The following is a 24,411-nucleotide window of genomic DNA, read 5'->3' on the forward strand; positions in this document are numbered from 1 at the left end:
GATGCACTTGTATTAGAAAATCTTGAATTGGTTGATGCACTTCACCACTAAATCCCACCAGCAGCCCTAGCTCATCTTCATGTCACCATGACCAAGCTTCCAACCAGAAATGATAGCTCATACCTAGCTCACCATGACCAAGCATCCAACCAGCACATGCTGAGGTCAGCATGACCAGCAACTTCAAGGGCTTACAACTTGGGCTTCTCTTAATCAAATTAGGACTTTAAGCACTCTAAATTGAAGTTCAGAATGTCTTCTTTCCAGCCATATGTTATTTGGGCCAATCCAAGGTCGGAGGAAGAAGTTAAGGCCGAAACAAATTGCTAACTCATTTTCCGCGCTGATAAGATCCATCCTGAGCATGGTTCTGTGTTTGCTAGGTAACGGACTCCAGATTTATCCAATGGGGCTGACTTTTGGATATGTTATAGTACACACCAATTGGAGCAACTGTCATGAAGAATGTGGCCTCATCCGAGCTATGTAGGTTGCTGAAACAAAGCTTGCAATATGACCTACGGAACTGGACTGGCAGGGGGCTGTAGCCATAATGAATTTGTCTTTAAGCTCTTCATCAATTCATCCAAATTAGGCCTTAACATGCTTGAATTGCATGAATTATGTTCTCCAAAGCCATCATTGTTACCTAAAGCTCAATTAACTGAAAGATAAACACAAAAAGGATTAAAAGCACAAGTTTAACTCAAAAACATAACCAAATCATAAGCTAGAAGGGTAAGAAATAATATACAATTATGAACCGATCATTATCCACTACAATTTTTCCAACACCAAGACAATGAAGGGTTTTTATTTTTCTCCGTGATATGGTTTCTTTCTTTTATTCACACTTCCAAAATTGTTTTGACCTTTTCACTCATCCATTATCCCACACTCACAGTGAAGCTTAATTTTTGAAGTGCCTTCTGTATTTGGTTCTTCTTTTATGCATTCTTGATATAAACGAAACTCTGTTTCTGATTTTGACAGCAAAAGGAGAAAAAAAAAAACACTTGGTTTCTGATTCCGTTGATTTCTGCAGCTGGGTTGGCTTACATGCAACCATTCCACCAACTGGGCTGTGAGTAAGCTTGTCCCACATCGATCCACTGGGCTGTGAGTGAACTCCTTATAAGTCAGCCTCTAACACTCTAGTTCGCCTCGTGAGGACCTTTGTCCCATCGGAAGTGTAAATCCTGAAAAAGGAAAAGAGTCCCATCGGAAAGTCCCTCCCTGAGGAAAAAAAGTCCCATCGGAAAAAGTCCCTCTGTCCCGTCGGAATAAGTCACTCCCCTTCGGAAGCATAGAAAACAATCGGACTGTCCTCCTCCCCATCGGAGGCAACGAAAACAACAAATGTCCCTCCAGAGGCAAACTCCACCGGAAGAGGTGATGGTGGAAGGAGTCCCATCGGAAGCAAAGAAAATAAATTGTGTCCCTTCGGAAGCCAAGAAGAGCCAGTCCTATAGGTAACAAATGTGCGCATGATGCTAGCAGTGAATATCGAAATATGCCAAATTGAGCCTCTACTATCTGTTTGATGAAATGCCTCTGTGAGAGTCTCTTTGTCTTTTCTTCTTTTTTGGGATGGGTCCGCAAATAAGTGTCCGCAAGAGAGAACGGCTGAACCCTAGGAATGAAAGTAGACGTGGTGGAATAGAAATAGGAAACTGTAGAATATAGACGACGTGTTAATCAAGAATTATATTTTGGGTTTTCCTCATGAAATATGGAAACTACCTTTCTATAAATATTAAAAATTAAATAAAAAACCAGAAAAAATTCCCATTTGAATTGAGTTTCCTTAACCGCCTCCTCCTTCCTTCTCTATAAAACTCGATCACAACCCCGACCTTCACTCTCATATTAAGATCTCCCAAAAACCCAAGTCACAGGTACTTTCTTCAACTTGAACAATCCAAGTTATGTTTTTTTGCCCTTGTTTTCCTTTTCTTTTGTCTGTTTTTTCAAACCAAAGTTTTGGGACAAAGCTTCTAGTGGTTCAAAGTCTCTAGATCCAATTAGATCTCTGCTATATATTATTTTCTTGGGTTCTTCTAATCTAAACATCAAAATATTTGTCTCTCTATGTTTTGTGGAATTATAGAAAATATGGTGGCCCCTCGAAGAAGAAGCTTAGAACTCATACCTAATGAGGGCACTCGGAAGATGACCTTTCGGAAGCGAAAGAAGAGTATATATAAAAAGGCCGACGAGCTTTCGAAGCTTTGTGATATTGATGTTTGCTTGATCGTCTACGAAGCTGATCAAAAGAAGGGGAGGGCAGTTCAACCGGAGACGTGGCCGCGAGATCCAACTCAATTCAAACGCATTCTCAACAAGTACAAGGATTCTAAGGATACGTCCGCGCCCGGATTGAAGAGAACCTTTAATATGTCCGATTTTTATGAGGACAAGAAAGATCACGTGGATGACGAGGACGAAAAGTTTCAAAATTTAGGGAAGAAGATTTCTGAAGACGAGTACCCGACATGGGACGATCGAATAGATGATTTTTCGCAGGACGAATTGACTAAGCTCATTGCTTCACTCGAATCCAAGATACAAGTTGCAACCAAGAAGATTGATTCTATGGAAAGATATATGGGGTTTGCTAAGAAACAAAATCAAAGTTTGGTCCGGGAAGAGACTAATCACGATGAGCAGCCCTATCAAGTCCCTGTTTTGATGTCTCCTCCACCACTTGTGCATTATCCAATGTTGCCAAGTGCATGGGTTTCAAGCTCAGAATCGGAGAAGAGCTAATGACAACTTGACAACCTCAGTGTATATCTAATCCTTTGTAATCGAATTTCTAGTAATGTTTACTTCGATTTTGATGTACCTTTTGGCTAGGGATAATATAGCCCTATAATTTTTGTTCACCTTCCGTCAAGGACAGGCCCTCTATGTGTTGATGAATTGGTGGTAATCTCAATCAAAGGTTATCAAGTTTGAATTGAGAGGTTGGTAAGAAATAAACCAAATAGATGGAAAACGACAGTGCGCCTTTTATGAAAATATAATTAATTAAGCGTTTGGTTTTAATTTCTAACCCTCAAAAAGTATGAAAGCTCTGTTTTTGTAATCGGAAGTCAAGTACTTTCCTTAATAGCGGACAAATCAAATTTTATTGCCATGGGCTGTAGCCGATGTTCCTTGAATGTTTTAGCATTTTAGGGGTTACTCAAGCTCATAAGAATCAATACTTACATCTTCGGTGGTAGACTTCCATATCCATAAATGCCAAAGGAAACTAACAGACAGCAGAATAGCTTGGATACAGATGAGGCAAAAGTTCTTCCACAAAGTAAAAACGAGTAAAACAACAGACTCAAAGCAAGGAAATAAGTAAAAGATTTCTTCTCATCACGCCACAGCAACATGTCTGCAACTGCAGGCAATACATTTCAAGGTCATTCTACAATCGCAATCAAACATTTTACGGTCGCAATCAAACAATATACAAGCGCATATGATGGATCATGTTTGATATGAAGATGTGTTCTAAAATGTGCAAATCCTTCCTGGTGCTAACTTAGTGCGTTTGACGTTATACAGAACCCTGTTCGCATGAGCCTAAGTAAAGCTGTGGACTAAATTACATAATACTTAGTATGGCACCATGCAAGAACAAACTACCATGATGCGTACCACTTGCACCAAAATCAGGCACAAGGATCCAAGCCAAGAAGCCCAGCCCTACCCAGCAAGAACTTTTGTTATACGGAACCAAAAAACATCTGGAACATAACCCCCCACCACCACCACCACCAAAGGAAAAAAAAAACCCTAAAACCAATATATTGAAAATAATGTGTAGCTGATATCAAAATAGAGCACAACATAATATGGTACAACGGAAAACAACCTTCTCCTCCGTTGCCTAGCAGCTTCTCCAGTTTTGATTGCCCATTAGAGTCACTGTAACTTGTGAAAGATGAATATTTGGCTAAATGAGATTGATTTAATGGTTAATGTGACACCTTCCTGTCATGTACACAGGTAATCAGCACTGACGAACCAGATTTTTATACCTTGCATTTTCATGCTTTACAATAAACAATAACTATATGACAATACACTGTAATGCCTACTTCATATCCAACAAAAATCACTAGAAATCATTTTCAAAACGAAAGGAATAGGAAGCAGCCTTCATTAAGCTTCTGCTATGTGCTAGAAGCAATCAAATATTGGGGCCTGACTAGCCAGCCAAGACAACTTTAAAAAAGTTGAGAAGGTTCAATTGGATATCTAACAAAAAGGATGTTATCCATGTAAGAGAGAGGTTTCAAGAGAGAAATGTTAAAATATCAACACCAGCTCAACACATTAATCGGCCCAAGAAAAGTAAAGCCCAACCCACTGAACTTTGGTAACACTTGAACTAGAAAAATCTGGAAAAGTGAAGAGAATACCACACCGACATAGTAACTAGATATTGTATTAGAATAATATGGCTAATTCTAGAAAGTTGCATATAATTCTAGAAAGTTGCATATAATTCCAGAAAGTTGCATAAGCGTGGCTGGAAATGAAGGAGCCAAGTCGGTGGACTTGGACTATGTCGGCTAGGAATTTCTATATATGGGCATGAAGCCTTCATTTATGTAATCAAGGTGATAAAAGAAGAAGAACAAGCAATAAGATATAGAGTTTAAGCTTGAGTAGTTTTTGTGAGGAGTGTGATTGTTCTAGAGTTTGTTTTTAGAAAGTGAGAAAGAGTGTTAGTTTTTAAAAATTATGGGCTTTTCTTTGAGAGTTGTTTTGTTGTAATATTTTGTGAGTTTAATATAAGTAATTCATTTACTTGTAATGTTTTCAACAATTAAATATTAGAGTTGTGTGCTCTAATTTTTCAATAATTGGTATCGGAGTGGGATGGTCAAGAACAGATTCTTCTAGAGCTTCCTTGAGTCGTGAGGAGTTCTCGTCTCTACAAGTTTGCATCTTTAGATCAAGCTTGTTCGGTATACTGCAGTTCTGCCGACACAATGGGTGATCTTCAAGTAGTTGGAGAAATCAAGAAGCTCAACAATCAAAATTACAATACGTGGGCGACATGTATGGAGTCTTATCTACAAGGTGAAGATCTTTGGGATGTCGTTGGCGGTAATGAAGTTACACAACCGAAAGATGACACTAATGACACTTTGCGTAAGTGGAAGATCAAAGCAAGTAAAGCTATGTTTGCCCTAAAGACCACAATTGAAGAAGAAATGTTGGAGCACATAAGAAAAGCCAAAACACCAAAAGAAGCATGGGACACCTTTGCAATACTCTTTTCAAGGAGGAATGACACAAGACTACAGCTTGCGACACTTTTTTCGAGGAGGACTGACACAAGGCTACAGCTTCTAGAGAACGAGCTGTTATCTGTTGCACAATGCGACATGACAATTGCCCAGTATTTTCAAAAGGTAAAGTCGATATGCCATGAAATTTCTGAATTAGATCCTACTTCTGCTATTGTGGATTCCAAGATAAAAAGAATAATTATCCATGGTTTGAGACCCGAATACAGAGACTTTGTTGTCGCTGTTCAAGGATGGCCGACTCAACCATCACTTGTTGAGTTCGAAAATTTGCTTGCCGACCAAGAAGCTATAGCTAAGCAAATAGTAGGGGTCTCACCAAAAAGGGAGGAGGAAATGCTCTATACCAACAAAAGTAAAGGTAGCTTCAAGCAACACATAGGTGGTGGATCTAAAAGAAATGGTGACAAGGTGAATGATCATCAAGGAGAAGGAAGTTCTCGGCCAAGGGGAGCTCCAAAGTATCACTACAACTGTGGTCAGTCCAAAAATATTAAAAAATTTGAGAGTAAATGCTACAACTGCGGAAAGAAGGGCCACATGGCGAAAGATTGTTTGGTAAAAAAAAAGGCCCGCCAAAAGTAATATTGCTACTTCCAACTCACAGGAGAAAAGTGAAGATGATTACGATGCTGAAGCATCTCTCGCTATAGAGGAAGATGAGTTAGCTCTAACAGTAATGACGCATGAACGGATTGACTACAAGTAGGGGTGGGCATTTAAATTGGAAAACAGAAAAATTGAACTAAATTGGGCCGCAAAAAGCGGGTTGACCCAAAACCAGATTGAACTGGACTGATTTGGCTTGCTTCCGGTTCTTATAGTGAAAACCAAACCAAATCAACTCTATATTTTTTTTATTTTAAAAAAAAAAAAATTTAAGCCTAATGCTAAATTTCTAAGCCCATAACTAATCTTTCCCCAATCCAACTCTAAATCACCTCTCTTTTCTAGGCTAAATCACCTCCATTTGCATGAAATTAGGCCATTTGTGAATTTTTAAGCCCAAAAAATGAAAATTTAGTTGGATTTTGTTATAAATAAAAAAAAGAAAATGAAATAGTAGCCTTTTTTTGGAGCTACAATCACTATTTACAGATTACTAAAAAAGGCTTTGAGCGCGTCTTCAAGTTCCAATTCAAAGGATTTTAACCCGCCTCTACACTTGTCTAGACTTGTGATCCTCAAAGAGCCATCCCATCGGAAAAAAATGGAAACTAAACCGACTTATGGGCAAACCAGATCGAACCAGTTTTATAATTTTTTTTTTGTCAAAACCAAACCTTACCGGACCAGATGAATAGTGTTATTCTGGTTCCAGCCCACCCCTAACTACAAGAATGGTTGGATGGTTGACTCAGGCTACTCAAATCATATGATGGGTGATATACATAAGTTACAGAACCTTATTAAGTACAAGGGAAATCATGTAGTGGTGACAGCCAACAACTCAAGATTACCGATAATGCATATCAGTAAGACAGTAATTGTACTCTGTTACAATCCTAACCATGTGCCGGTTCAAGATGTCTACCATGTTTTGGGCATGAAGAAGAATCTACTTTTGGGGCGCATCTGACATCACCAGGCCACTATGTCTTGTTCGGCCCAAGAGATGTGAAGGTGTATCAAGAAAATTAAGCAGAGAATACAATGAAGTTGGGGGTCGCATATCCGAAGCCTAACCATGGAAGGGGATGAGGAAGATGAAGTGATCGTTTTTAAGCCAATAGTGGCTGAGAAGCGGCCTGATGTGGAAAACACTACTTGGGCAGCCTATGAGGGCCTGGAGCCTGGTAAAAATGCTTCTCCTGGTGATCTAAAAGTTAATGGCACTTATGTCGCAGTGAGCGGTTCTTCTATCTCTCTATGAGGTTGTATGATGGAGCAAAGATTATTCTCTGAGTTGGTATGGTTAAATAACGAAAAAAATAAACACATCAGTGGACAGGCCCTCTATATGTTGATGAATTGGTGGTAATCTCTCAATCCAAGGTTACCGGAAACATCACCTCATGTATATATATTTATTAACTATATTAATGATTGTGGATATTAGAGAACTTTTTTCAACGTTAACTTAGTTTGGTGGAGCTGAAAATTATGCTGGAATGAGTTGAGGCTCATCATCTGATGATTGGGAAGATAATATACAGTTGGGGACTCAAAACCGACGCCAATCCATAAAGCTTGTTTTCCTGCTGCTGTTCATCAAGGGAAGGTTGGTTAAGGTTGTTGTGTATGGTTTTGGACAGGTTATGATTATACTCGGTTTGATGGTCATTATAATTTTTTCATATGACAGGATGTTGTTGGTGCTGTGGAAGCAGGGTCTGGGAGGAAACAAGCCTTTGGTTTGCCCATTTTTGCAATGCTTATTGAAAATACTTGTAGGATGTCTATATGTGCCTAGAGGGTGTTAATAGGCCAATTTAATATTATAATCAATATACTTCGGTAGCAGGATTGAAATGGCTTATGAATCCTGAAATGTGCTGGGAATAAAATAAAAGAACACGCAGAGAATTATTTAACGTGGTAAAACCCCACATTTGGGGAAAATCCACGGGACTCCTTAGTCCAACACAAATCCACTATAGAACGATGATTACAAGAAGTACTCACACACTTATCCTGGACACATTCTAGATAATGTTTATCGACTTCTTCGTAACTCAACTTTTGTCACGGGATGATCTTCGACACTCCTTATGTTGAACGCAATACTAGTCACGATTGCTTCAAGCTCGCCGGAGGAAAACCGCCACCACGGTCTTGGTGCCCTCAACCATATGAGTCACCGACATGCATATCAATGCAATATGAATGATGAAAGAATTTGATAATCACAAGGAGCACTTGATGACTTACCAAAGAAAATAAGCACAACAGCTTTTTCAAAAAGAATCATTGTGCTCAACGATTTAATTGCATTATAAAACCACCAAAGAAAAAGAAAAGGAACAACAATCCTTTTATTCAAAGCAGGTTTCTCTCCCTAAGAGAAACCCATGTCATTATACTTGCTGTGCAATGATCGGTTCATAATTGTATATTATTTCTTACCCTTCTAGCTTATGATTTGGTTATGTTTTTGAGTTAAACTTGTGCTTTTAATCCTTTTTGTGTTTATCTTTCAGTTAATTGAGCTTTAGGTAACAATGATGGCTTTGAAGAACATAATTCATGCAATTCAAGCATGTTAAGGCCTAATTTGGATGAATTGATGAAGAGCTTAAAGACAAATTCATTATGGCTACAGCCCCCTGCCAATCCAGTTCCGTAGGTCATATTGCAAGCTTTGTTTCAGCAACCTACATAGCTCGGATGAGGCCACATTCTTCATGAACGTTGCTCCAATTGGTGTGTACTATAACATATCCAAAATTCAGCCCCATTGGATAAATCTGGAGTCCGTTACCTAGCAAACACAGAACCATGCTCAGGATGGATCTTATCAGCGCGGAAAATGAGTTAGCAATTTGTTTCGGCCTTAACTTCTTCCTCCGACCTTGGATTGGCCCAAATAACATATGGCTGGAAAGAAGACATTCTGAACTTCAATTTAGAGTGCTTAAAGTCCTAATTTGATTAAGAGAAGCCCAAGTTGTAAGCCCTTGAAGTTGCTGGTCATGCTGACCTCAGCATGTGCTGGTTGGATGCTTGGTCATGGTGAGCTAGGTATGAGCTATCATTTCTGGTTGGAAGCTTGGTCATGGTGACATGAAGATGAGCTAGGGCTGCTGGTGGGATTTATTGGGGAAGTGCATCAACCATTCAAGATTTTCTAATACAAGTGCATCACCCAATTTAGATTTTCTAATACAAGTGCATCAACCATTTCAGATTTTATAAAACAAGTGTTGTATGCATTAGCCATATTGAATTCAGATTTTTACTTCTCCTAGGCCTATAAATAGGGAGGTTCTCTAAGCTTGTAATAACACCCCAAGGGGGGGAGCTCTCAAGCACTTCTCTAGAGCTCCCTTCCCTTCTCTCCCTCAAATTCTCTTAGTTTCCCTTTGTAGTTCTCAATTGTTGTAATGAGATCATTCTACTAAATTTTCTTTCTTCTAAATTCTCAAACACTTCTCCCATCCTTCATCAAATTCTCTAAACTACTCAAACACTTCTCCTCCCTTCTCCAAATTTCCCAAACACATTTCCCTTCTCTTCCAAACATCTCCATGTCTCAAACACTTCACAAACACCTTTCTTTCCGTTCCAAAGTTCTCAAACATTCTCCAATTTTCCAAACACTTTCTCTTCCAAAATCCACAAAGTTCCCAAACACCACTTTCCTTACTCTTCCAATATTCTCTTCTTCAAGTCTCCATGTTCTTCAAACACTTCTCCACATTCCTTCATCAAATTCTCCAAATTTCTCAAACACATCTCTCTTCTCTTCTTCTAATCCTCAAAGCTCTCAAACACTTTCTTCTCCCTTCTCTTCTTCTAAATTCTCCAAACACTTCTCTATTCTCCTTCAAAGTTCTCCATGCTCTCAAACATGTCCCAAACACTTTCTCTTCCAAATTCCCAATGTTCTCAAACCTTCTCTTCCAAAATCCTCTAAGTTTCCAAACACTTTCTTCATCAAATTCTCCAAACACTTTCTCAAACAATTCTCTACTTCTACTTTCTTCTCCAAAAAGCCTCCATGTCCTTAACCACTTTTCCCAAACACTTCTCCTTTCTTCCTCAAATGCTCTCTTTAATGTTCTCCAAGTTGTAATTTATTTTTCTTAATGTACATTCTTTCTTCTTGTTTTGTTTCTTTTGTTTTCATTTATGTTTTGTAGGAAAACTGAGTTGGATCATTCAATCACCAATCCCTGTGGAATCGACCTCGCACTTACATATGCTAAACTACCAACGGCTCGTGCACTTGCGAGTATCACAAGTTGAGGATGCAACTGAATCCACTTTGGTGCAGCTGTATCTACGCAACAAGTTTTTGGCGCCGTTGCCGGGGATCGGTAACATTGTTTGATTCTATTTGGTTTTCCTACTTTTTATTTATTTTTATCTTTTTCTTAACTGGACAGTTTCATGTTTTAAAGTTAATGATGTTAATTGATAAGTTGTGTTTGTAGTCCAACGGACAAGGACAATTGCCTGACAAGCAAGAGAACTGGGTTTGAGTCCCAGCTTACACAACACAAAAAAAAGGTTCAAGTAGCATGTTGATTATTTCTAGTTTATGGTTTCATTCACTTGCTCTTAATTAAATATCTTGTTCAAGTTTACATAAACACCATATGACTCTTGGACTGATTAGTGAATGAATGGGTAGATATTGAAGACAAACACCATGTTTAAATTCTACTTGGTTCTCTATTGTTCTTCTTGTTCTTAATGGGTTCGGAATTTGTGTTTAGACTAAAACACCATAGCTAAATGCTTTTTCTGAATACTTGATTAAAACCACACACCATATGGATAATCATATTCGAGAAAGAACGAACTTCATAAGCTAGTTTGTTTACTTTGCTACTTGTTACTTTGAAGCATGAAATTGGACGTGTGTTGATTTTCCTTTCAATTTTAGTTTTTATTTCCTAATCCTTTAATTCTGTTTCAAGTTTTCTGTGTTTGTTTTAGCAAGTAATGTCAGCTTAATAAAAATGGAGAGAGATGGTAACTTCAATCATAAAGATAGGGAGTGTGGAGTAGTGGGAGAAGTCGCGACCTCCAAATGCATCATGCTCGACCTAATCGCTTCAAGGGGGAGTATTCCAATCCTTTCTCTTTAGTTGTTTTGTTATTACTTTAGTAATTTTAATTTTCTATTTCTTTTATTTAAAAAAAATTTAAAAGATTTTTTTATATTAGCTGACTCGTGGTAACTCCAGTGAGCGTCTCCGTCAATACAGTGTCTAGGAGTTCTTTAGGCGACACCTTCGGTGTCTAAGAAGTTTGGGTTTTAAGTGGGACCTTTGTGACCCCTCCAACCTTCCCGGATCCCCTGGCTGTGTTTTCTGAGGCCCTTAACTGGTCATCCATGAGTTGCTTGTATATTTGTGTGTTTTTTTTCAAAAAAAAAAAAAAACAAAACAAAACAAAAAAAAAAAAAAAAAAAAAATAAAAAAGTTTTAAAAAAAAATTGAAATTTGAGTTTTTATTTAATTTTCCTTGTAAATTGCAATTTGGAACTTCTTTGTTGTTTTTTTTTTTCTTTGTGTGGTCAGTTAGTTGTAAATAATAATAAATTTAAAAAAAAAAAAATCAATTTGGAAGTTCTTTGTTTTCTTTTATGTTCTTTTTTTTGTTTTGTTAGGTTAGTTTATTTATTTACGTGGTGGGGTTAGTTAGTTTATTTCTGAGTGTTAAAAACACATTTTTATTTCATTTCAAACATTACCAAAAAGTAAAAAAAAACAAAACAAAAAAAAAACAAAAAAAAAACAAAAAAAACATTCAAGTAAATTAAAAATAAAAACAACTTCTTCATCTTCATCTTCATCTTCATGGCATGCCTCTATTGTCTCTTACTTGCAGAATCTGCAGCAGCTCCACATGATCCTCATTTTTTCTCTGCAGTGCTTCCACGTGCTGATTGGCACAGTATAGCCGCTTCTGCAAGTCCGCCACCATAGCCTTCAAGGAAGTTATTTCCTCGCTCATCGCGGCACACTCCCGTGTTCTCGCCAGCAATCGCATACCCAAATTGGTAGCCGAGACCGCATGGAGAACAGTTAAATTATTGGACTCCTCCACCGCTGCTTTGTCAGACCTCTGTGCCACATGCAGATGATCTGTCGGTGTGAGCTTGCTGCCAATCATGCCTCCAATCAGCGCTGCTCTGTTCGGCATTGCCTCAGAAAAGTTCGATATTACCTCAGCAAAGTTCGGTATTACCTCAGCAAAGTTTGAGGCCGTACCGTGATGATATGTGGAGTTTGGGAAGACATGGTTTTGAGGAGCCCTTATCTGCGCATTCGGTGGTGCAAGGGACAGTTCAAGGCTAAGATCATCAAGGTGAGTGCATGAGGATGCCATTGTTTTGTTTTTGGATTTTTTGATGTTTTTCTCTGAATTTGCAGGAAGAAATGCGGGGTGCTCTTCTACTTCACCGAGATGAGTTTAAATAGACTTATGCAGATGAGGGAGCCGAAAGCACTTCGGATCTCGAGGGTGCTATCCTGTGCTCTTTTCTCTCGGATCCCTTCATTTCTGGCGCAAATTGCGAGCACGTTTTTTTTTTAAAAGGGAGCATGTCTACACTTTCACTTACTTTTGCCTCCCTGTTTTCTGATGTTTGTGTTTTTGCTTTTTCAGTTTTTATTTTATTTTATTTTATTTTCAATTATTTTCTTCTTGTTTGATTGGTTTCTTAATAATGTAGTTGGAAGAAGAGACAAAATTAAAGATGCGTCTTGGACACCTGGTGCAAGAATCCCAACTCTTCTTTTAAATTATTGTTTGAATTGCGTGTTTATTTCAGTTTATTTATTTATTTATTTATTTTGTTTTTTATTTAATTAGGTAGTATAATTTAAAACTCATAGGATATTCTTTGAAGGAGCTAAATTTTTGGTAACTCCAGTGAGCAACCGCAGTCTATACAGTGTCTAGGAGTTCTTTAAGGCGACACCTTCGGTGTCTAAGAAGTTAGGGTTTTAAGCGGGACCATTGTGACCCCTCCAACCTTCCCGGAACCCCTGGCTGTGTTTTCTGAGGCCCTTAACTGGTCATCTTTAAGTTTTTCTCTTAAAAGAAGAAGCAGTTATTTGTGTATTTACTTAACTAAAAATAAAAAATAAATAAAAAAATCTTGTTTGGGTCTTCGTGTTTTTGTTTGATTGTCGTTCTTTAAATTTAGGGTCAATCGTTTCTTTGAGATAGCTAACGTTTTTATTTCCCAATTAAAAAAAAAAAAAAAAAAAAAAAAAAACACACATACACTTTAAAATTAAATAATAAATAAAAACTGAAATCATTTCTTCTTGGCGCTCGGTGTCTCGACCATAGGAGCTTTGAGTTTGGCCCTCTGGCTGTCCTCTTCCGGGGCTTCACGCACAGCCTCTTGGGGCTCATCACTTGAGCTCCCAAAGATCGCAATCTTAGCTTGAGCGTAACTACTCTCGCGATCCGCTTGCTTTCGTTTACCCGGTCGGTCTAGGTCCTCCAGTTGCTTTCTCATGTCGCGAGAGTACAACTCTACCATCTTTGATAGATTTTTATTCTCGTCTCGCAATACTTCTAGCTGGTGTCGATTCACCTCCACAATCCTTGACCTCTCCCTTTTCAAGCTTTTTATAGCACTCTGACAGTCTTCAACCATACTTCGCTCCGCCGCTAACTGAGCTTTCAGCACCTCTACCTCATGGGACTTCGCAAGTAGGCGATGACCCAAACTTGCAACACATGCTGTACTCTGCACGCTCAGTGCCAGGGCATCACTCGTGACCCGATTGTCATCCCTTGTCCCAAACACACGTATATCTTTGGGAGTCACTAAATTTCTGCCAACTCCAATAGCAACATCGTTGTCTAGGAGTATTGAGTCATTGACAGACACAGGCCCCCGTGAGGAGCCAAAGTAGGGCATCCATACTGGTGCTACTGCTTGGCCTCGTGTCTGAGTCGGTGGAGCTAGGTTGAGATCTAACGAAAAGGGGTAGGAAGAAGCCATTTGATTTCTCACTTTTTTTTTTCTTTTTCTTGCTTCTTTTCTCTTTTGTGTTTCTGAGTTTGTGTGTTTTTTGTTTTTTTTCCCGTCTTTTTCCTTCTTATAGATGTAGACTTTGACAAACCCTAGCCGTTGCAGCGTCTAAGCGTTTTCTGAATATCCAGCGTTCCTCGAGTCCCACAATCTTCTCACTTTCCAACCGTTTCCAACTCATTTGTCACGACTTGCTTTGTCTGAACGGACGCGTTCAGCAAAGTCGTCGCGCCTTTCCATGGCCCCGTAATTTCTGCTTGTGGAGTCTGCGGCGCCTCTTTGCGTCGACACGTGTCTCGCCCTGTCTGTTGGTCCCTTACACTGAACCGAGACAAAATTAGGACCCATGTTTCAGAATCCAATTTCACGTTTCATCTTAAATAAAAAAAAAATTAAAATTAAAATTTAAACGTGTGGGCTTCAGATTTCATTTTGGGTCGGGTTTTACCGTTGTTGGGTTAATTTCATTTTGGGTTGGGCTTTCAATTGTTTGGGTTTCAGTTTGTGTAAGACTATCTGTTAGGGCTTACTGTTTTGAGTGTTTTACTGTTTCGTTTTTTTATTTTTTTTTATTTTTTATTTTTATTTGATTGTTTGTTTTGTAATTTTTATTTTGTAATTGTTTTATTTTATTTTTGTATGTTTTGTGATTTTTATTTGCTTTAATACCCTTCATTTGTTGTTATGACATTGTTTGTGGCTAATTTTTAAACATTGAGGACAATGTTCATTTCTTGGTTTGGGGGTATTGGAGTTTAGCAAGTAAATTTGGTTTTTCTTAAAATTAAAAAAAAAAATTTAAAAAAATAATAATTGAAAAAAAAAAAAATTTTTTGCTTGTTTTTATTTTAAGTATTGTTTTGTTTTGTTTTTGTTTTGAGTCACTTTCCGAACACTTATGATGAGATAGTGATAAATGTTTGCATGACTTAAATGAAAATTGGATTTCATTTTATTTTAGTGTTTTTTTTTTTTATTAAAAAAAAATTAAAAAAAAAAATTGGCATTGTTCTATCATGATATGTTCGAAACCTTTGCACTTGCCATTTGTTTCATAATTTTCCATTTAAAGGATTTGCATGACCCAAAGAATTGTATCAAGCACAAATTAGACTTATATAACCATATAAAGTGAGCTTTTGAGCCTTGTACTTCATTTCATGAGTGTTATATACATACTCTTATTTTCTTGTCATCTAAGTTGTTGTTTGATCTCATTATTTATTGATTTGGTTGAACACTTAAAAGTCATTCATTCTTGTGCAATTTGACTTCATGACATTTAAAGAAATGATATTAAGGCCTTCTTTGGATCGTTTGTGCCTTTCAAGCTAACCTTATGCATGCTTAAGCATGATTTTCCATTGTTAACCATTTTGAGCCTACATGTAAACCTTTTTCTTTCAATTACCAATTATATTTCCTCGCCTTAGCCTGAAAAACAAATATTTACCTTTCTAAGGAACTCATGAGCTTTAATTGAGATGTGTTTTTCACACTAAGTTTGGGAAGAGGTGTTACATTTCGAAGAAAAAAAAAAAATTCACACAATTGGTGAAAGAAAAGAGAAAAGTGGTGGTTGAATGAAATTTCATTTTTGGGCCTTCAAAATAAATTGGTGGTTGTTCAGGAAAGGAGTGAATCAATGTAAATGAAGGGTATAAGGAGTTTTGATCAGGTAAAAGAAAAAAAATCTAATCGTGATGATTCGAAGTCTTGTAAACAATTATTTTATGCTCTTGCATTGCGAGTTCCTTGGACTTTGTATTATCCATATCCTTCATTTCTTACTCACCTTACACCCTTGGCCCCATTACAACCCATGTTAAAGACCTAAATTGATCTTAAATGTCATGTGGTTGAATTGCATTCATTTTTCTACTTTTAAGTGTTTGACATCCTTCTTGAGATCATATTAATGCAAGTTCTTCATATTTCTATTGCGAGTTAAGTCCCTTATGGTTTAACTCTATTCTCATGTTTATAACTGAGTGTGCATTATAGCCCTCTTCTGAGTGATTCATTTGTGAGAGGACAACTTTGGTGAGATTTGAAGTTGAACTTATGCTTTGTATGATTTTTGAAATTGTGTGAAAACTAAGATTGGGGAATTTGTTGCATTTGGCTATCACACTACTACACTTTGAGCATATTGTGTTTAGAACTTTGCCGCTTTGTAAATAATGTCTAAAAATTGAGCTTTTATTGTTAAAACGTTTAAGTCATGTGCATGAGTCATTTCTCTTCAGAAAATGTTCGGAAAAATTGTTTTAAGTTCTTTGTGTTTTTGTGTTTGTTTTTGTTTTTGGTTTTGCTTAAGGACTAACAATCTTTAAGTTTTCTAATTACTTTGTTTTACAGAGTCAGTAAAACGTTTGTGGGTATCGTATCTGTTAAACCCTCAGGAGACACAACTCCTCCTACTAGGGATGCCTAGAGGTTTAAAGGCTTGTTGCATATGCTAAATGCAATCGAGTTACCTACGAAAGTGGTTTAGTTAACTTCTAGTTTTGTTTTTAACTTTGTTTTGTGTTGTTTTGCTCGAGGACTAGCAAAATCTAGGTTTGGGGGTATTTGATCGGTTCATAATTGTATATTATTTCTTACCCTTCTAGCTTATGATTTGGTTATGTTTTTGAGTTAAACTTGTGCTTTTAATCCTTTTTGTGTTTATCTTTCAGTTAATTGAGCTTTAGGTAACAATGATGGCTTTGAAGAACATAATTCATGCAATTCAAGCATGTTAAGGCCTAATTTGGATGAATTGATGAAGAGCTTAAAGACAAATTCATTATGGCTACAGCCCCCTGCCAATCCAGTTCCGTAGGTCATATTGCAAGCTTTGTTTCAGCAACCTACATAGCTCGGATGAGGCCACATTCTTCATGAACGTTGCTCCAATTGGTGTGTACTATAACATATCCAAAATTCAGCCCCATTGGATAAATCTGGAGTCCGTTACCTAGCAAACACAGAACCATGCTCAGGATGGATCTTATCAGCGCGGAAAATGAGTTAGCAATTTGTTTCGGCCTTAACTTCTTCCTCCGACCTTGGATTGGCCCAAATAACATATGGCTGGAAAGAAGACATTCTGAACTTCAATTTAGAGTGCTTAAAGTCCTAATTTGATTAAGAGAAGCCCAAGTTGTAAGCCCTTGAAGTTGCTGGTCATGCTGACCTCAGCATGTGCTGGTTGGATGCTTGGTCATGGTGAGCTAGGTATGAGCTATCATTTCTGGTTGGAAGCTTGGTCATGGTGACATGAAGATGAGCTAGGGCTGCTGGTGGGATTTATTGGGGAAGTGCATCAACCATTCAAGATTTTCTAATACAAGTGCATCACCCAATTTAGATTTTCTAATACAAGTGCATCAACCATTTCAGATTTTATAAAACAAGTGTTGTATGCATTAGCCATATTGAATTCAGATTTTTACTTCTCCTAGGCCTATAAATAGGGAGGTTCTCTAAGCTTGTAATAACACCCCAAGGGGGGGAGCTCTCAAGCACTTCTCTAGAGCTCCCTTCCCTTCTCTCCCTCAAATTCTCTTAGTTTCCCTTTGTAGTTCTCAATTGTTGTAATGAGATCATTCTACTAAATTTTCTTTCTTCTAAATTCTCAAACACTTCTCCCATCCTTCATCAAATTCTCTAAACTACTCAAACACTTCTCCTCCCTTCTCCAAATTTCCCAAACACATTTCCCTTCTCTTCCAAACATCTCCATGTCTCAAACACTTCACAAACACCTTTCTTTCCGTTCCAAAGTTCTCAAACATTCTCCAATTTTCCAAACACTTTCTCTTCCAAAATCCACAAAGTTCCCAAACACCACTTTCCTTACTCTTCCAATATTCTCTTCTTCAAGTCTCCATGTTCTTCAAACACTTCTCCACATTCCTTCATCAAATTCTCCAAATTTCTCAAACACATCTCTCTTCTCTTCTTCTAATCCTCAAAGCTCTCAAACACTTTCTTCTCCCTTCTCTTCTTCTAAATTCTCCAAACACTTCTCTATTCTCCTTCAAAGTTCTCCATGCTCTCAAACATGTCCCAAACACTTTCTCTTCCAAATTCCCAATGTTCTCAAACCTTCTCTTCCAAAATCCTCTAAGTTTCCAAACACTTTCTTCATCAAATTCTCCAAACACTTTCTCAAACAATTCTCTACTTCTACTTTCTTCTCCAAAAAGCCTCCATGTCCTTAACCACTTTTCCCAAACACTTCTCCTTTCTTCCTCAAATGCTCTCTTTAATGTTCTCCAAGTTGTAATTTATTTTTCTTAATGTACATTCTTTCTTCTTGTTTTGTTTCTTTTGTTTTCATTTATGTTTTGTAGGAAAACTGAGTTGGATCATTCAATCACCAATCCCTGTGGAATCGACCTCGCACTTACATATGCTAAACTACCAACGGCTCGTGCACTTGCGAGTATCACAAGTTGAGGATGCAACTGAATCCACTTTGGTGCAGCTGTATCTACGCAACATGCAACTCTGACTCTATAAGCCATTCAACTAAGACTCCTAACTTGATGCAAACAAGGTCTCTTCATGAGACACCCAATAGATGACAACAATACTATCCAATTATGAATATAAATTCTAATTCAATAAGGACTCATAGTGACGACACCAAACAGCCACTATTATTGAGAAATAATTATCTCCTAAAACAAGTGAACTAAGAGATAAGCATGGTGTACGTCACGATAGTAAATGCTAATATTTTAACTTAAATAACAATGGCATCAAAAATAGCTTTAATTATAAATCCTATTTTGAATGCATGATTATGTCATGATTTACCTATTGTCAAGTTTCTCATATGGTCAGGTCATGTCTCGGAAGTATGGGGTTGAGAGAGTTGTGCCAAAACGTCCAGTAACAATTCCTAACAAACTAATTTTCAACCTATGTTAGAGTCTAGAAAATGACAATCCAATTTTCATACTAACATGGAGGTAAGCTCTGTTTTTTAATCGGAAGTCAAGTACTTTCCTTAATCTTGGATTTGAAAGAGGACTTATAAAATCCAGTGCACATTTCAAAAAATTATGATATGTTTACTTGGAATCAAAATGAGTAGGAATCAGAATAAAAGGGATTGGCAATGGGAAGTAATCAAAACAAGGCATTTCCACTAATCTGAATGAGGGATTGCTTGAGAATGATTCCTATTCCATGTAAGCAAGCATAAAATTACAAATACTATATTAATCCGACTCAAACTCTGTTTTTTTGTTTGAAACTTGGAATTAGGGTCTGACTTAATGATTAATAATAATTATTATTATTTTTGGTCGAAACTTAATGCTTAATTTTATAACATAGAAAGAGGTTGGTTTTCTTGTACAATGATTTTCAGTTATCGTTTTCATTTTCATTTTATGACTACTTAGATGAGGGGATTTTGAGGAGTGTCTACTATCTTTGTTAGGTGGGCAGCAAACTCCTGTTCCTTGGAGTCTTTGTATGATATGGACCTCATATCGGGCATTGTACCAGTAATTTTGGACAATTCAAAAATGTGGTATAGGGTGGTGGCAACAAGTATGAAGTTGGGAGCTAGAGGAGCTGCCCATGTGGAAGGAGTTACTCATGTTGATCTCAGCGAGAACAGTAGTTTCTCAAATCTTTTACTCATAAACAGAATTGCAAGACCTCTTGAATGGTAAATTTCTATTTCATTTTCTTTTATTGTTAAAAGCTTTAAGATTGGCTTCCTTGGGATGGTAAAACCTACTTGTTTGTTTCAAGGTGTGGTTCTCTAAACATGCAAATTCGTTTTCTCATTTTCATTCTCTGAAATATTCTTTGAAAACATTCTCCGAAAACATTACCAGACGAGCCCTAAGTTAAGTAAGATATTTGTTTACAGTATATCTCTAAAGAAAGAAGGTTTGACGCAGCAACTCCAAGTCTACTACTTGGACTTGGAGAACTCCTGGAACGCATAATTCCCACTTCACAACAGGATTCCAACTCCTTTCTCAATTTAATATTCTTTTCCTTTTACAATTAAAGTTTCTTTTTCTAATTGTGTTTGGGTTTTATTTCCTTCTTCAATTCTATCATCTTCTCTTTATTTAAACAATCATTTGCCCTTGTTTGCAGGTACAACAAGTTCGTTTCTGAGCATACGGTGAATGACTGGTACCCACTCTTCAATTAGCCAACTAGTTGAATTGGAACCTGAGATTGAAAAAAACCTTCAAGTAATTTGTAGGAGAAAAAGACAAGACATAGAAAAGAAGAATAAACAAGGAGAAGAAAAGATGGCCTTTGTACCGAATGAAACAATGGGAGACCGTGATATCCCAACAATTCCGACGTCACCTTCGAGCATCGTTCTCCCTGCAGCTACCAGGAATTATGAACTGAAAATTTTTCACTTTAATATGATGCCTTCTTTCCTGGATTAAGTTCTGAAGATCCTCTAGCTCATATTAGAGATATTCTTAACATGGTTTCTAATATGGCTTTCATAGAGGGAGTCATTGAAGAACTTCTCAGGATAAAAGTCTTTCCCTACACAGTGAAAGATAAAGCAAAGAAGTGGTTGAACTCCTTGAGGCCTGGATTATTGACTAGCTGGACGGAGGTTCAAAACAAGTTCTTGGAGAAGGTCTTTTCGACTGAGAAAACCGATGCACTAAGGGATAAAATCATGCAATTCAATGAACAGGAAAATGAGTCCTTTTCTGAGGCATGGGAATGGTTCAATAATTTGTTAATACAGTGTCCTCACCATGGTTTGCCTACTCTAGTTCTCATGCATATTTTTTATAAGGCATTAATCATTTCAAGTAAGGCTGCATTAAATAACTATGCAAGTGGATCTATTAAGAAAAAGACGCGAACTGAATGTGAAACTTTGTTTGATACTCTAGCTATCGAAACACAGCATTCTAAAGCAAGAGGTAAGCATGCCGGAGTTTATGAAATTGGTAATTCTAATGCTTTTGCTTCAAAAGAGTAGGTTGATGCTATTACCAGTAAATTGGATGCCTTGCTTGCTATAAGTGGGAAAATTTTAACACAAGAGATTTACTCTATTTGTGTTGTTCCTAGTCACGCCACCATATCACGTCCTTATGGAGTTGATTTTTCAGAATTTGTGCAAGAACAAGCAAACATGGTGAATACCTATAGACATCCTGGCAATGATCCATTCTCCAACATGTATAATTCGGGATGGCAAGGGCATCCCAATTTATCTTAGAGCAATAATCAGAATGTGCAAAGACCACCATCGGGATTTCAACCACACATGAGAAGAAAAATAACTTGGAAGACATAACCACACAACTCACCACAAATACAAATCAATTCATAAGTAGGATGGAGACGACCCTTCAAAACCATGTGTGCTTCCATTAGAAATTTAGAAGTTCAAATGGGTCAATTGGCTAATGCACGCACGATACGTGAGAGAGGAGTTTTGCCTAGCCAATCCGAAGTTAATCCGAAAATTCAAGAACATGTGAAGGCAATTACACTTCGAAATGGGAGGCCCATAAAAACCGTTCTAGATTTAGATGCAAAAAAGCAGCAACAATAGATGAAAACTACGGAAAAAGCTTATGAGCTCCACCATCCACAAATCTCATTCCAAACCACTACAGAAAAAACTGTTGGACCACCGCAACTCGCTGCAGTGAGCTCCACTAGAAATTCAGCAAAAACTGAGCAACCACCATCCACAAATCTCATTCCAAAACCCACGTTTTGCCAATTCCTTTTTCACAATGCCTAAAGAAAAATAAGAAGGATTCATAATTCTCCAAATTTCTTGAAATTTTCAAGAAATTGCAAATTACTGTTCCATTTAGCGAATCATTAGAGCAAATGCCGAGCTATGGAAAGTTCCTCAAGGAAATCTTAAGCAAAAAGATATGTTTGGAAGATACTGAGATGGTGAAACTGACGGAGGAGTGTAGTGCAACAATACAAAGGCAACTACCACCTAAGCGAAAGGATCCATGGATGTTTTCTATTCCTTGCACCATTGGCACTATTTCTTTTCAAAAAGCATTGTGTGATCTAGGTTCTAATATTAATCTAATGCCTTTGTTTATAGCTAAAAGAATTGGTTTTGGGGAAATTAAGAAAACTACTATTTCTTTGCAGATGGTGGATAAATCACTTACATATCCTCACAACATTCTTGAAGATATACTAGTGAAGGTGGATTGCTTCATATTCCCAGCTGATTTCATAGTTTTGGATATGGAAGAAGATGTCGACACTCCAATTATTTTAGGATGTCCATTCCTCAGTAAGGGAAGAATGATAATTGATGTAGAAAAAAGTTCTTTGATCCTACGAGAAGCCAATCAAGAGGTGGAATTCAAAGTTTTTGATGCAACCAAGTTCCCCATTGATTCAGAGTTTTTGGAATTCAAAGCCTGGATGATTGACTTCATATTTCTCTAATACAAAAAGTAAATTGCAATAAAAGTAAATAAACTAGTAAAAACAATGCGAGCAGATCAACAGATAGATCAAAACTAAGGATTGCCACCACCTTGTATCGATTATGGTTCAAAGCAGAGCTAAGGAATAAGTGGCAATCGAGTATAAGATCAGAACTAGGCTGCAAAGGGACCATAATGATCGGAATAGAGCAAAAGGCACTAAGAATGGCTTCAACTAAAGGAATCAATTGACAATCGATACCAAGGAGGCTTGGCAGAGCAATAAACAGTGAAACCAAGTCTTTGACTAAAAGAGCTAGGGTTTTTGTGCAGAGTTTGTTGTTAAAAAATTGTGTCTACTTTGGTCGTGAAGCATCATCTCCTTTTATATGCACGTAACCCTAGGATAGAGAAAGTGCATTCCTATTAGGTTACGGTTAAGATCGAATCATAATAAATTAGAATCAATCTTCTCAATTAATTGTCTTCACCGCCAAGTAATCCTTGAGAATTTCTTTTAATTTAGGTAATTATCATATAAATAATAATTCCTTAATATTAGCCACAGTACGATATTCATTCGATATTATAGCCCAAGCCATGATTTGGCCCAATACAACTTTAGACTTGGTTGTGTAAAAACAGGTCCAAAGAAAGTCACTTATCGCTTATGCTAGTGTTAGAGGTTAGGTTATCTCTCACACACTGCCAATGTGTCATAAGGTTCGAACCCAAGACCACTAGTCAAATTCCTCTTCTATTGGGCTAGACCCCCGTTGGCAAAAAAAATACAATTCTTATTTTAAACTGAATGTCTTTAATACTGGGTGCAAAATAGAAGTTTCCTACTTGTCCTCGCAAGGCTATAAGGCCATCTCCAACCCATGAGGCCAAACCTAAAAAATTCCAAATTATAGCCCTATTCTTCTCCCAACGCAAGAAAAGTAAGGGGCCAAAATTTGGGAAAACCCGAACTTGGGGCCAAATACCAATCCAGCTATTGCCTGGACAGGAAAACTTTTTGGTGGAGCCCACTCAAGGATGATGCAACCTATGTGCAAGGAAGAATCAGTGGGCCCCGCAGCTATTGCTATGTTGTAGATGTTGTCTCGCCACGTGGCAAATGCTGGCAACAATTCAAACATCTCTTCTTCTTTTTTATTATATTCTAATAGTAACCCAAATCAACGATCTAGATTAAATCCAAGCTATTTTAAAAGTAAAAAAAGAAGATCCAACGGTCAAAATAATATTTTAAATTAATCTAAATCAGATGCAATCCCAAAACTCACTCCAAACTCTATAAATACCCACCCATTTCTCAAATAATCTACCAATAACATTTTTTCTATTTCTCAATTTATTTTTCCTTTGTCAATTTCATCAATCTCCTTTCATTCTTGTTGAAGATGTCCACAAAATCTCAAAAAGGTGTGAATGGGAGGTTCGAAGAAGATGAGGCATTGTGCAAAGGGTTGGTTTCCGTCAATGAAGATGGGACTATTGGCACCAATCAAGCAAGCGACACATTTTACTAGGGTGTATATCAAAAGTTTTTGAAAAATTATTCGGGCATTAGTGGACCTGAGTGACGAACATATCAAGCCATTGCTTCTCGATTCAAGACTATCAACCAATAATGTTCTCCTTGGAAGGCATGCTTGACTAAGGCCAATATGAACCCACAAAGTGGCTCAAACCTACATAATGTGGTAAGTACCCATTCTTATTAAAGCTTTAAATTTATATTTGTAATTTTATTCAACTCCAAAATCTTTTTTTTATCCATGCATAGGACGTGTAAGCGAAAACGATCTTTCTTAATGATAATAAGCCTCCGAATAGGCCTTTCAAGTTGTACCATGCTTGGGAAATCATAAAATATTGCCCAAAGTAGAACGATATAAATGAGTCTCCCACACAACGACACAGATGATATCGCCATGCCTAGTCCATGACCATCCTTGCCTAGTCCAAGGCTTGAGGGGCGAGATAAACA

The 24,411-nt window shown here is 37.4% G+C and overlaps 3 protein-coding genes and 1 non-coding gene across 5 annotated transcripts; 3 read left to right on the top strand and 1 right to left on the bottom strand.

The window, feature by feature from the left end:
- The first annotated feature begins 1,341 nt into the window (after positions 1-1,341).
- On the top strand, positions 1,342-2,899 carry LOC110764197 (agamous-like MADS-box protein AGL82). Of its 2 annotated transcripts, none has more exons than XM_021967111.2 (2): positions 1,342-1,472; positions 2,111-2,899. In XM_021967111.2, exon 2 carries the CDS (start codon positions 2,116-2,118, stop codon positions 2,767-2,769), a length of 654 nt encoding a protein of 217 aa, XP_021822803.1. In that variant the 5' UTR covers positions 1,342-1,472; positions 2,111-2,115; the 3' UTR covers positions 2,770-2,899. The 2 variants fall into 2 exon arrangements, with proteins under 2 accessions (XP_021822803.1, XP_021822804.1); XM_021967112.2 differs by lacking the exon at positions 1,342-1,472 and adding an exon at positions 1,666-1,898.
- Positions 2,900-5,000: 2,101 nt separating this feature from the next.
- Positions 5,001-5,906, top strand: LOC148293093 (uncharacterized). Its single transcript, XM_088244581.1, has one exon. The coding sequence runs from the start codon at positions 5,001-5,003 to the stop codon at positions 5,904-5,906; it is 906 nt and encodes a 301-aa protein (XP_088100707.1).
- Positions 5,907-20,644: 14,738 nt separating this feature from the next.
- LOC148293094 (small nucleolar RNA R71) lies at positions 20,645-20,751 on the bottom strand. The gene has a single exon (XR_015825933.1). It is a non-coding gene; the product is annotated as a small nucleolar RNA R71 (small nucleolar RNA).
- A 1,092-nt stretch (positions 20,752-21,843) lies between these two features.
- LOC110764191 (uncharacterized) lies at positions 21,844-22,431 on the top strand. The gene has a single exon (XM_088244582.1). The coding sequence runs from the start codon at positions 21,844-21,846 to the stop codon at positions 22,429-22,431; it is 588 nt and encodes a 195-aa protein (XP_088100708.1).
- The last annotated feature ends 1,980 nt before the right edge of the window (positions 22,432-24,411 follow it).

Source organism: Prunus avium, chromosome 7, assembly GCF_965620075.1.
Source record: "Prunus avium chromosome 7, drPruAviu1.hap1.1, whole genome shotgun sequence".
Taxonomy (NCBI): Eukaryota; Viridiplantae; Streptophyta; class Magnoliopsida; order Rosales; family Rosaceae; genus Prunus; species Prunus avium.

Excerpts from the sequence above, each read along its gene's own strand:
- LOC110764197 (XM_021967111.2), top strand. The coding sequence starts at position 2,116 with ATGGTGGCCCCTCGAAGAAGAAGCTTAGAACTCATACCTAATGAGGGC.
- LOC148293093 (XM_088244581.1), top strand. The coding sequence starts at position 5,001 with ATGGGTGATCTTCAAGTAGTTGGAGAAATCAAGAAGCTCAACAATCAA.
- LOC110764191 (XM_088244582.1), top strand. The coding sequence starts at position 21,844 with ATGCCGAGCTATGGAAAGTTCCTCAAGGAAATCTTAAGCAAAAAGATA.